This window comes from Felis catus, chromosome E1, assembly GCF_018350175.1.
Source record: "Felis catus isolate Fca126 chromosome E1, F.catus_Fca126_mat1.0, whole genome shotgun sequence".
In the NCBI taxonomy this organism is placed as follows: domain Eukaryota; kingdom Metazoa; phylum Chordata; class Mammalia; order Carnivora; family Felidae; genus Felis; species Felis catus.
In genome coordinates, this window is record NC_058381.1 from 41,939,483 (window position 1) to 41,952,867 (window position 13,385).

At 54.6% G+C, this 13,385-nt stretch overlaps 1 protein-coding gene across 3 annotated transcripts in view; it reads right to left on the bottom strand.

The window, feature by feature from the left end:
* MEOX1 (mesenchyme homeobox 1) overlaps positions 1–12,762 on the bottom strand; it is a 29,082-nt gene extending 16,320 nt beyond the window's left edge. The window contains exons 1-3 of one of the 3 annotated variants that reach the window (XM_045045003.1): positions 12,474–12,762; positions 11,063–11,245; positions 3,841–4,168 (exon numbers count right to left, since the gene is read on the bottom strand). In XM_045045003.1, coding sequence (XP_044900938.1) covers positions 3,841–4,168; positions 11,063–11,110 — 376 coding nt within the window. In that variant the 5' untranslated portion in view covers positions 11,111–11,245; positions 12,474–12,762. Of the gene's footprint in view, positions 1–3,840; positions 4,763–11,062; positions 11,246–12,473 lie in introns of those variants that run through there. The other 2 variants (XM_003996963.5, XM_011289262.4) reach the window with 2 other exon arrangements.
* Positions 12,763–13,385: the final 623 nt, after the last annotated feature.

Here is a 13,385-nt window from a genome sequence, read left to right on the forward strand (position 1 = left end):
GGGCAAACAACAGTGGCCTCACAGCTGTCCCTGCCAGCAGGGATCTTTAACACCCATGGGCCCTGGGGCTGGGAGTGTTTGCGGTAAGACAACATCACACTGGTCTCCTAAATCAGTTTTGTGCTGTGAACCAACAGAAGGTCTCTGAGTGGGAGCCAGAGACCCCTGCTTTCCTGATCATTTATTTAATCAGCTCCACTTCTAGTGGGGGTGATAGGGGAGCAGCTGGGACTGGCAGAAGGAGAGGGGAGAGCAGAGAACGTTCCTCTTGAAACAAACTTCCAGTAACTTTCTGTTCCTGGAGCCGCCTCCGCCGGCCAGTATGGGGCCCTTTCGCCAGGCACGACTCACCCCCCAACCTCTCCAGCAGAACTCTGGGGTCCAAGCTTCTAACTGAGGACGACTGGATTTTGGGACCAGGGATAACTGCAAGATGTTCCCATGTCTTATACCCAAGTTCAGCAATTTCTGAGTCAGTGTATTTGAAATATTCAATTCCATCGACCCCCTTATGTTCTGAAGGTTGGTTCTGGAAACATGGGCCTAATAACATACAGAGCGGCTATTTATTGAACTCATGTGCCAGGCACAGTGCTAATCTCAGGGATCAGTGCATTTAACCTTCACAGTGACTCTGTATGGAAGGTGCTTTTGTTATGATACCATTCTGCAGCTGGGGAAACAGAGGCTCAAAGCAATTAAGAAGTTTTCCAAAGTCACGCAACCTGTCTGCCTGCCTCGTGAAGAATTCTGGAAAACACATTTCTTTTTTTTTTTTTTTAATGTTTATTTATTTTTGAGAGAGACAGAGTGTGAGCAGGCAAGGGGCAGAGAGAGACAGAGACACAGAATCTGAAGCAGGCTCCAGGCTCTGAGCTGTGGGCACAGAGCCCCATGCGGGGCGTGAACCCACAAACAGTGAGGTCACGACCTGAGCTGAAGTCGGACGCTCAACCAATTGAGACACCCAGGCGCCCCATGGAAAACACATTTCTAATCCATGGTTGATTAATCTTCAGAGATAGTTTAGCAAGGGCATGTGAGACACACAGTGCAAAATGCAGGTGGTGTCAAACCCTCAGTAATCAAGAGAAATAATATCTGAATGCAACGTTTTTTAAAAATCAAAGTTAAGGGGCCCCTGGGTGGCTCAGTTGGCTAAGCGTCCGACTTTGGCTCAAGTCATGATCTCGCAGTTCGTGGGTTCGAGCCCCCCGTCGGGCTCTGGGAGCCCGGAGCCTGTAGCCTGCTTTAGATTCTGTGTCTCCCTCTCTCCCCACCCCTCCCCCCCCCCGCCCCCGCTTGTGTTCTCTCTCTCAAAAATAAATAAGAATAAATAAATAATTTAAAAACTTAATGTGGAAAAAAAATCCCTGCGGAACAAAATATCAGAATTGTAAACAGAGAATGCAAGCCGTGACTCAGGATCAGTGGAGTGGGATGCGGGTTCTTTCTGGGTTTGTTTCCCGTGAGCTGGATTCCAGATTCCTAGAGCTGGCTGTGAACCTTGCTCACCTGCTTTCCCCTTTCTTCGGGCTCTTAAGAAGCTGATCTTTCCTGCCTCGGCCCCCTCCAGTTCAATTCCAAAGGGAAAGACTCAAGCAACTAGCTGAGCTGTAAAGGTTCCCATGCTGAACAGAGAGAGTGGGTCGGGAAGCCTAAGAATGAATGAAACAACAGCCCGACTGCTGTTGCCTTCGCTGCTGCTCCTGAGGGGACCCGGACGGACGGGGATCCCGGGGCCCATGAGAATCTGCACCGCCCCCCCCACCCAGAGACTGACCCTGTGAAGAGCTGCAGGGCATTCAGTAGAGGGTGTCCTTGTGCTCTTGGGATGGTCACCTGCTTGGCACGGGAGCTCACTCCCTAATGCAGTGCCACTGGCCCGAAGGAATGATGACACATTTGGGTCTGGCTGAAACACAGAATGATTTTGCCTCAGCCCAGCCCCTTGCCTGTGCCTTCTGGTGCCTCGGCTCCCAGTTCCCTGGAAAGCGGCTGCCAGCCCCTCCCCCTCCCCCGGGTGGTTCAATCGGTTAACCACCGGCTCTCGATTTTGGCTCAGGTCATGATCTTGCAGGTTCGTGAGACCCAGCTCCGCGCCAGGCTCCGTGTGCTCTTAGCGCGGAGCCTGTTTGGGATTCTCTCTCTCTCCCCCTCTCTCTGTCCCTCCCCCCGCTCATGTGCGCTCTCTCTCAAAATAAATAAATAAACTTAAAAAAAAAAAAAGTGGCTGGATGCATGGGGGGGGGGGGGAAGATGTGGGCAGGGGAGGTACCGGGCAGGCGCCACAGAGGGGAGAGCTCTTCAACTGGGCACAGAGCCAAGTCGCTGAGAGTCCCTTGGCGAGGAGAAGCAGAAAGTGCCCCATCTCGGCACATCTCCAGCCAGGGCTAGGAATAGTTCAGGATTTAACCAGCTGGAGATTTAAAGAGCCCTCCTATCAGGCAGCCAGGAGGCCTGTGGTCACTATCATCCATCGTGAGCGTGTTGAGGGGCTTCTTTAAGCACGGAGAGTGAACATTTCCGAATGAGGATTCTGTTTGAAATCTGCTGAAGGGTGCGGGCTTTGGGGTCTGAGGTCTAGGGTTTGAGCTCGGTCCTAGGGTTACCAGATTTGCCCGGGATTGAGGGGTTTCCTGGGATGCTGGATTTTCAATGCTAGCCCCGGAAAAGTCCTGGGCAAATCCAGATAAGTGGGTCACTATCTAGACTCCATTCTAGCAGGGTTCCCCTCCAACTCTGTCTCTCCTTTTCCACGCGTATAGGACGGAGATACTGATCAGACCTGCTGTACCAACTTCACACACTGGCGGGACCCAAAAGAGCTAACGTGTTTCCTGCAGCATCTCGGAACCCCCCCCCCCCCCGCTCCCGCCAAAAGAGCACATCCAATGCTAGACAGGTAGCTTCTTCTCCCTCTCAGTTTGAGCCCTTTGGGGTGTGAGACCTTTACATTCATCTCTGCGTCCCCGGCGCCTTGGGCAGTGCATGGCGAAGAGAAGATTCTCTGGAAGTCTGCGCTACATTGAAAGTGCTTCGCAAAGCAAAGCACGGAGTGTTCTTGTTGACTGGGTGGCACTCTCCTCTTCTACCTGCCCCTGTTTAGCCCCGTGAGAAGGTCCTCTAGAGGTTCAGACAGACAGACCCTGCTCCGAGGACGGCTGTGAGGAGGACACAGCGGGCAGTGGGGACAGGAGGCACGGGCACAGCCTTGTTCTTAACACGCTGACCTGCCCTCTTGGCCCAGGCACGGGCAGGGTGATACCTTGTGGGCAGTATGTCCCCAATCTCGGTACCCCATCTCCTCCTTACCCCTTGCCTCTCCCATCCTGGTCCAGGCCTGCTTCTCTGCCTCTAGCCTCCTGGAGACACAGAGTCCTGGCTCTGCTTGACATCCCAGGGTCCCAGCCTCGTCCTAGCCCTCCGAGCCCCCATCTCAGCTGACTCCTCTGCCGAGCAAACCCTTTGGCTCTGGGACCATTTGGAGCCTGCCGGGGCATGGTGGGGAGAAGCATGAGCCAGAGGCAGCCCGGATTCAGAAAAGCCCCGCTCCAGCCCTTGCCAGCCTGCACTGTCCCACATATCCTCCCAATCCTTGTGGATCTTATTTCACTCACTTGCTGAAATAATCTTCCCGGGGTCCAGGGGTGCTGGGGGCGCAGAGACAAACCCCATCACCAGAGAATCCTGGACCTCTGAGTAGAAGGAACCCCAAAGGTAACTCCTGCCTTTGCGTAGATGAGAGATTATCGTTTGCAATTCCTGGTCAGGACAGCTCGGCTCAGAGAGGGAAAGCAACCAAGCAAAGGAATGTTCAGCTGCTCCTCAGCCACATACCTGAACTCTCCTTTTTCCGTCTGGTGGACTTCTTCTCCGTCTCGTGGGCGGTGCTCCCCAGGACCTCGTAGTCCTCGCCTGGGCCTCCCGTGGTGTCCACCAGGCCCGGGCTGCTGGCCCCCACGTCCCTGGAGCCCCCAGCTGGGCCCGGGTTGAGCCTGCGCCGGGCCTCTGAGACAGGGAAGTGCCAGTCGGGGGGCTGCGGGAAAGCGGGGTGCTGTTCAGTGAAGACGCGCTCCTCCCGGGGAAGGCTGTGTGGGGCGGCTGCCAGGCAGGAGGCTGAGAAGTCGGGGTACGCTGCCGTCGCTGTCGCCGGGAAGTCTGGTTTCTGGTGGAAGGAGAACGGTGTTGGCGGGTAGTGGGGCAGCCCCGAGGCCCCACTGCCTTCAGAGTGGGGATTTCGAAGGCAGCCCCAGACCGGGGCCGGGGGGTGGGGGCTCCTCATGCAGCTGCTGGCCACGGGATCCATCTGGGGGTCTGTCGTCGCGCGCCTCAGTCTTTTCAAAGTTTTGATTCTCACGCTTTTTATATTCAAGTTTTGAACAATGACAAAAAAAAAAAAAAGATAAATAAATAAATAAGAGGGGAGAACGATCAGTGGAAAATTCACCCCAGGAACCAAAACCAAAACGAAAACTGAAGTCTCTCCTTCAAGTAGGCACGCATGTGGCCGGCCACGCGTCTGGGTGCGGGCACACCTATGTCAGGCTTCACTCCTGGCCTCCTGCCCCTCCCCGACACGCCAGCCTGCCTAGTGGGGTCCCCTGTACGTGTATGTGTCGCCGATGACACTAAAACATTTTCACTGTGTCAGCCCAGACGCACCAGCTGATGAGCGCTGGTCCTGGAGCCCGCAGCAAATGCCTGCCGAGGGCTGGACCAGGGCTGTGAGGCACACTTTTAAATCCTGCGGTGGGGAGAGAGTGACACATTTCTGAAGTGAAACATGAGAGAGGAGAGGGAGGGGTTAACCAGCACACACACGATCCCCTCCAACCAAAACCCCGAGCAGGCAACTATTAATCATCAGAAACCTTATATGCACATCTAATGGGATTTGCAGATGGAGACTTTTAAAGAAACATTGTCTGTATTGCGTTTTTTTAATTTTAAGGGGAGAGAGCAGTGCGCGCACACACACAACTTCTTTAATGTGCCTCCTGTACGCCATGAAGTTATTTTATTGCGCTGTTAACAAAATTCCCCAAGTCTTGGATTTGGAAAAAGCCTGAAGTCAGATCCAGAATCCATCAAGTGCCAAATTCCAGGGAGTGAAGCAGGGAATAAATGCAAGAGACAAGTTTGCTGATTGCATTTGATTTAAAGGCCCTTCTGCTGCTGCTTACAAAAAGGAAGGTGGATTAAAAGAAATCTTTTTTTTTTTGCAAGTCTCAGCGGCCCACTAGGGACTGTAGCATAGAGAAAGACACACTCCAGAAAAAAAAATTCTTTCTCTCTGCCCAAAGTGACATTCCCACTTTCTCAGTAACTTAAAAAAATTCTTCCTTCCGTTCTTTAACCCCAACTTACATGCCAATTAGCTACGATCTTCTCTAGGTTGCATGAGGGGGGCGGCGGGGGGGGAGGGTTTCAAGTCATTTTTCTCCACAGCAAAGGGAAGGTTTTCAGGGTAAGGTTCTTGACGTTTCTCTAGGCCCCCTAACCTTCACCCACCTGCTTCCCCTATCCCAGAGGCCAAGGCTTCTGTGGAATCTAGGGCATGGAAATAGGAATCAGGGAGATTCTCCCTCCCAAAGGGGTTCTCCTTGGCAAACGATCATATGGTCTTTCTGGCTGGTGCCTGTCACAGGACAGCCAACTGCCATTTCAACCGGTCAGTCGGTCTACTTAATCCCCATGCCCTGCTGGTCTCTTAGGAGGGTTAATATAATTTCTGGGAGGATGACATTCCAAGCACACGGGCCGAGCTCCCCTCCCACCGAATATTTCCACGGCCCAGAGCAGCAGGATCAGGACGTAACTGTGTGCTGGCCGGTTCCAAAGACGCCAGGAGAGCCCACGGGTCTCAGCCCCGCAGCCCAGAGGCCGCACACACATTCTTCATTAAATCGGCATGTGGTTTCTGGAATGGGCAGGGTGTCGTAGGCCAGGAGAGGAGGTGGGATCATTGCCACAAACCAGACTCATCTCCCTGCTTTGCCCGGGACTTAGCTGTCAGACACACATTTCTCCTCTGAACCTTGTGAATCTCCGATTATAGGTAAATTAGGAATCACGTTCTATATTTTACGAATGAAAGCGAGGCTCGGATAGATGAAGCAGGCTGTTCCGAATGACAGAGCGAAGAAAGGGCAGAACCAGGAGGCGCCCTCGGGCGTCCGGCTGTCCAGTCTGGAGCAGCCTGACACACAGGAAGGAGGACGGACTTTGGGGTCAGACCAATGCGAGTTCAAACCCTGGGCCCGCCACTTCCCAGCTGCGCGCCCTGAGAGAAATCACCTCACCTCTCTGAGCTTCTGTTTCCTCAGCTGGGATGACAGTCCTAGCTGACAGTCACCCAGTGATCTCAGCGCCTCACACATATTCCCCCCAAGGGATCCCCACGAAAGCCCTCTCCTCAGAATGCCCGCCCCACCCACAGCTGAGAATTTAAATGAATCGGTTCTGCGAAGCAGAGCCCCAAGTAGGTGATAGATCAACACAGCTCCCTTCCTAGCGTAGCCCCTCCTCCTTAACTCGAGGATTCCCAAAGGAGACTGTGGACAGGGAGGAGCACTGAGGAAACTCTACTGAAACAGCCTTGCGAGGTCCCTTGAGGGAGGCTGGAGGCTCGGGGCTGTGGGGGTTCTAGAAGGAATTCACAGGAGGCTGGGAGGAAGCCCTGGCCTGTCAGCTTCCCTAGGAGAACGTTCCCTGGGGGGCTGGCCCAGGGGCTGTAACCCGACTCCGGCTCCTCTGGCCTCCCTCGGCAGCTGGCCCAGGGAACCGGCCCAGGGAGGCCCAGCCTCGGCCCTCACCCCTGGAAGAGGTGGGCCGAGGGGTCAGGGGGGCAGCGGGAGGGGGGCGGCAGGGGTGAGGAGCGCTGCGCTGGGCCTGGCACCCCCCTGCACCCCGGCGCCCTCGCAGCTGCCCACGTCTGTCAGCCACCCTGCGGGGTGCGGCCTGGGGGCCCCCCCTGCTGGCCTCTACATCTTCCTGACAGGCCCCTCTTCTGAGGCCAGGAAAAAACAACAGTCCCTCCCCCGACGGCAGCCCATTTGTTAGATGAAGGCCGGGCACCAGCACCTTTAACCTCCTCAAAGTCAGCATTTCCCCCTCAAGGCCCCCGCAGGCCCCCGGGACAGAGATGGATGGAAAGGACCGTTTGTGGAAAAAAGCCCCGTGGCTCCGCGGCCAAGCGGCCAAGGGGAGCAGGCTTTTCAGGAAGGGAGGGGACCCGGCTTCTGGCTGTTGTTGGGGTGGCAGGAGGAGGAAGAGGAAAAGCGTGCGTCAGGACGATGGCCGGCCGGGCCACACCTGAACCATCCCAAGGAACTTTTGGAATTTCCCCCATTGTGCGAGAAGACAGGCAGGCGTGTCCTTGGCGCCACAGACCTGCTTCCGCAAGCGTGAGCTTGGCCACCCCACCCACCTGGGCCTGGAGCTTGGGTGGGGGGGGGGGGGTGTCCGCGGGGCGGGAGAGCCTGGGGCTCAAGGTCCGGCCTGGCCTTTCATCAGCTGTGCGGCCTCAGGCAAGTCACATGGCTCTCCCGAGCCTCAGTGGTCTCACTGGCAAAGGGGAGATGACAGTTCCAGCCTCCTGTGGCTGCTGTGAGGAGGAACGACCTGATGTCCGTGACAAGAGTTGGCGCACGTTAACCGGTGATACACGTGAGGATCCTTATGCCTTCCCTTTCCTTATTCTGCCAGAACACTGGGCAGGTCACATCTCCATGGAGGATGATGATGGCCCAGCCCAGCCCCTCAGTCCCTTCTTCTACAACAGAGGGTCACAATCATGGCCTCGGGAACCGGGAGAGCATGGGTTCAAATCCCGGGTCCGTCATGAGTGAACGGAATGGCTTTGAGGAACTCACTTTGTTACTTGAGCCTCAGTTTCCTCGTCTGTCAAGCGGGGACAAACTTTTTCCCTTCTTCCTTAGGTTGCTGAGAGACATGTTGGAGGTGACCTAGGGAAGCTCTCACCGTTGCCTGCGATACAGTTTTTAGTGGTAGAATCTGGATGATGGTGATGCAAATACGTCCAACTGTTGTCTCAAGGACAACTCCAGAAGGCCCTGTGAAATATCTGTACGCCTCCCAGAGGGAAAAGATGACGCCCTTAGCAGCATGCGAATCGGACAAGACACCTGTTCCTGAGCGAGACCTTGAGGGATGGGACAGGAGACACACATGTTTTGAATAGGGTGGAGATCGTTCTGAATAAGGATGTTTACGTCTGGGCCTGTCCTTACGTTCCAGAAAACACCGAGTTTAACAGAGAGAGTCACCTCAGCGGAAAATGTTCTCTCGTGTGCATCTCTTTTCAACCTTTGGTGCTGGCCGTCACGTGCCCGCTACCTAGATTGTGGGTGGCTGACTAGAAACCACAATAATACACACAGTGGCCTGCGTCCGAGCCCCGGCTCTTGGAGGTCATGTGACTTCAGTTCCCTCACCTGAAAAGCGGAAGCTCACTGAATAGATGAGGTACAGACATTCAGGAGGGGTTCTATAAACAGACCCCTTTCTGGGTTTCTGTGTCCCCAGGAGTTAGGGGCATGTTGATTTGCAAAGGTGCAGGATGGTGTCGCCCCCCCCCCCGCCCCCCGCCCCGCAAGGATGGGACAGAAGACCTTGTGTCACCGAGGAGTGGAGGCAGCTTTATGAAAATAACAAAAGGGAAAACACAGAGTCTATATTTTCCCCAATAAAAGGAGTTTGAAGTGGCAGGCGAGCCTGGGATGACCATTCCTCAAAGTCATCAGGCACCCCAGCATGGTCACTCTTTTTTTTTTTTTTTAATTTATTTTTTTTGGAGGGGAGGGGCAGAGAGAGAGGGAAACACAGAATCTGAAGCAGGCTCCAGGCTCTGAGCTGTCAGCACAGCGCCTGACAGGGGGCTCGGTCGAACTCATGGACCTGGTCATGAGTTGAGATCATGACCTGAGCCGAGGTCGGGCACTCAACCAGCCAAGCCACCCAGGCACTCCTCACGGTCACTTTTTCTGACCCAGACGGTCCCCTCATCCAGTTGGCAGTTCATACTCAACTGTCACGTTGGCATTCCAAGTGGCAGGAAGGAGGAAAGACAGAGGAGAGTTTCTTCATCTCTCTGCCCCATTCAAGGAGGCTTTCTGGAAGTCCTGGTTAACCACTGCTCTTCAGCCTCATTGGCCAGCACTAGTCACCTGGCCACCTGGAGCTGCGGGGGACACTAGCTCCCATAACCCTGCCTCTTCTTCCCTATCAGAAGCTGTCCTTCCTCAGAAAAAGGGTGTTGGGGCGCCCGAGTGGCTCAGTCGGTTAGGCATCCGACTTCAGCTCAGGTCATGATCTCACGGGTCCGAGAGTTCAAGCCCCGCATCGGGCTCTGTGCTAATATCTCAGAGCCTGGAGGCTGCTTTGGATTGTGTCTCCCTCTCTCTCAGCCCTTCCTCCACTCACTCTGTCTCTGTCTCTGTCTCTCTCTCTCTCTCAAAAATAAATCAACATTAAAAAAAAAAGTTTTAAAAGAAAAAGGCGTTAAGGTAGAACAGTTACATAAAATACAGGGCGCCCAGTTAAGTATGTTCCCTGCAACCCTGGGGACATCCTTAGGCTAAAAATTAGTTGCTGCTTATCTGAAATTCAAATTTAACTGGGCGGCCTTCCCGTGCCCCTTCTCCACCCCACCCAAATCTGGCAATCCTCCTCTAAGGCCAGACCCATCTTTGGGCTGGAGAAGGCTCTGGCCGCACCTTCTGAGCCAAGATATTTGCTCTTTGACAGAGGGCCCTGGAAGGAGCTCTGCAGGGGGAGGCGAGGCAGTCGGGTAGGTCTGCCTTTGACTGTGGCCATCTAGTTGCTGGAGGAGCCCAGGGCCCCCCCCCCCACCAAGGGTCTCCCTTGGAGGCCTTTTGAGTGAGACAAAGCAGAAGGGAGGAGGAAGGGCATCCAGGTGGAGGGAGTGAGGACGAAGGTGAGCGCCCCTGGGCAGGAAGTGCTGAAAGAGAGAGAAGGAGGGAGGCCTCTGCGCAGGGCAGGGCGCCAGCCCGGGAGACTCCAGAGCGGCCCGCGCTTCCCGGGGACGCACTTTTCCAGCCCTTGCTTGCGAAGGCAGCAGTGCTGTTATTCAGGGCGGGGGGGGGGGGGGGGGGGGGGGGAACCAGCTAACCAGATAGGACAGCAAACTGGGGATTTATGTGGTGTGGGAACAGCTCGGGTTTCCCTCACTGTTTATCCAGCAGTATTTTTTAAAACAGAAATCAGCGCGCGGGTAACCACAGCTGTGAGTTACTGGCTCTGGCTGCGAGGGCTGTGTGCGTGGGGAGGGGGGGGGTCCTCTCCGCAGCGCTTTGCTCTGCATGGGCTGGAAGTTGCTCAAGGAATGTGTCTCTCCCCGGCCAGGGTCCAGGTGGGAAGGTGGTTCTGGGTAGGTCCCTGATGGATTTCCCTTCCCTGGGATGAAGGCCAGCATCCCTGGGGCAGGTGGGATGGGTCAAGGCCCAAAGCCTTGCAGTTCACGCAGTCTCGGGGTCACGAACCCACTTGGGGCCAGGCAAGAAAACACAAGCCGGGGAAGCCAGCCGAGGGGGGGGGAGAGAAAGGGGTGCAGTAAGAAATAGAAGGGCCTCAACAGCTACTTGGCACTGACCATTTTGCCTTGCAAGAACGTTGCCCCGTGTTTACCATTTAAACAAAGAGCCATGACGCTAGGTTTGCACAGGCAATCTCTCCATTTTTAAATGTTGCGAATGAATTTAAAACACTACTGGTCAATTAAGACAGGCCTCTGGGCATGATGTGTTTCTCGAACTACTGATTCCCAATCTCTGGTCTTCCCCAAGTCTGCCGGCTCCCCATTCTACAGATGATAAAGCTGAGGTCCAGGAGGCCTAGTGGGTCCCCCAAAGGCTGCACAGGTTGCTGTTGGGAAAACCATGGAAACCTATCCAGTGATCTTTGCTCAAGCTCAAAGTTTCGTTGCCAAGCCCTCAGTCTTACGGAGCAGTTTTCAAGTGCTTTCTGAACATCTCTCATGTGTCCAGACATGCCATTGACAAACGCACCCATGACCTACCTGATCCTGGCAATGACCCTGGGGGAGCGGGACTGGCATTAACTCCATTTGTCACAGGTATGGAAACCGAGTTAGTCTTCGGAAGGGTCGGATCCAGGGCCTCCAATTACAGATCTACGATTTTCCACCCCCAAACTTTGTCATCCTTGGGGGATACAGCCCGAGACAGATAACAAACTCCTCCTACGAGGGACAGAAAAATGGATGGGGTACTTGGGTAAACTGAATATTCTTCGTAACTTAAAGTTAATTGAAAATCCATAGGTTATCAATTTTCCGAGCAAGAGAATAGGAGGTATTTCAAAGAGCAATTATACTAGGCACGGTTTAATCTTTCTTTGATGATTCTGACGGAATGTAATACCTCCGGGCATCATTATGAACACCAATAATTACTGCGTAGGCCTGGGAGACAAGCTCTCATCAATCCCCCCTGGCTGTTTGGGGCTGTTCGAGAAGACTGCAGTACAAGGGCCGAGAGCACATGTCTGTGTTCCACGCGGCTCCGCTCGCCCCGTCTTTGTTCCAGGGCCGTGTGGCGGCAACGACATTCCCCTTCTTCTCCTGTGAAATGGGGCTAAGGCCCCATTCTGTACTCACTGGGCAAGCTTCTACTTAACAAATGGCCTCAGATCTCACAGCATCAGGGCAGGAAGGAGCTTCAGATCAAAGTAGGTAGTAGCTGTATCTTACCACGGAGGAGTCTGAGACCCAGAGAGGTTAGGGCCCTCGTCCAAGCTCACGCAGCCAGGGAAGGCTGCTAGAATCTGGGTTTTCTGCTTCTTAGACTTTCCTGAACACCACACTGAGGCCGAAGAGACTTAGGAGAACTGAAAGATTAACCTGGCGACAGCCGCACACACAGACGCCAGGGAGCTCTCTGGCCACAGAGAAGCAAAGGTCAGAGCTCCCCAGTGTCGGGAGAGGAGCTGCTCGAGTCCGGAGAGGAGGCGAACCCACCATGAGGTTTATGGTTTCCTGAATGTCAGAGCATTTTAAAATGTGGTAATTTCGAGTGCACAGCCTCCCAGGGCCTTTCTTCTTTTAATTGAAGAAATAAACAATCTCCCCTAAGGCATGCTTGGCCGAGGAGAAAGGCAGGTGCAATGTTCACCAAGGAAGGCGGCAGCCTGGCAGGACTCTGTGTCACGGAGAAGTAAAATGTCCGAGGAAACAGAGCAAGTTAGCTCTGCCTGAGCCCCGGGAGAAGCGGGTCACAAGGGGTACACCACACACATAAGCGTGTGAACATATGTGCACCCCTCCTGCCTGAGCCCTGTGAGGCCCTACACAGAGCCCAGATATTTGGGCCACGGGTCACACAAAGTCAAACACAGAGAGGCTCAGGGCACCAGCACCCACAGGTACGTCCATGACAGATGCTCTCAGAGATGCTACTACAGGTACTTACCTTAATGGCAGTGCCCACGTCATCTGGGCGGGAATACCAAAGCTGGGGCAGGCACAGCCACACGTGCCCGATCAAGGGACTCCCAACCACATGCACGCACAGCTAGACGCGCTAGGAGGCACCCCAGGACAGAAGTGTCCCCACATCCTTCTCTCTCTAGGCAAGCGAACGTTTGCGTTCACCAGGCGCAGCGAGGTATCCTTTTATCAGTCCCAACGCTCAGATGGTGGGGCACAGAGATGAGCTCTGAAACTCTGCTGTGCATGGGCTCTCTGGTTTCTCACACCCGCAGCCACACCCACGCATGCACACACCCACGCATGTCCTCAGCCTCGGCTTAGTTGGGGCGCCGAACGTGCGGTTACATTTTCCAGGAGCAACAAACAGTATTCCCCTCCCCTGGCCGCTTAACCCGCGTCGCAGCTCCCCACACTTGGTGTCGGCCGTCAATGTCCCAGTTCTCGGACCTTCAAAACTTCTCACACCCTGGTCAAAGGGTCTTGCCTTACAGCCTCTGGGGGTGCTTTCACCTACACTGAGAGGATGACAGAAGAAAAACTCGTCCCAGGGTTTCAGGCTGGGACATTTTTGCACTAGAACAGAACAATGGGCCCCGGGGTGCCATCTGGTGGTCAGAAGCAGAATGGCAGCGCATTCTACAAAGACCTGGGGTCCACTCTTCCAGAGTGTCAGGACCTGCTTGACCCTAGAATGGTGAGGGAGGGATGGGAGGTGTCAAGCTTCTGTGACTCCTGTGGCCTCACAGCTGCATGAAGTCATGGAAGGCGGGGAGAGAGCTGCAGGTTACTGAACCACTCTCCTCCAAGACAGCCCCAGACTTCCGTCTGCCCCAACTTCTATTTTCTGAATTTTAAATGGAAGACAAGTGAAAGCCAGTGGACTGGACTGGCT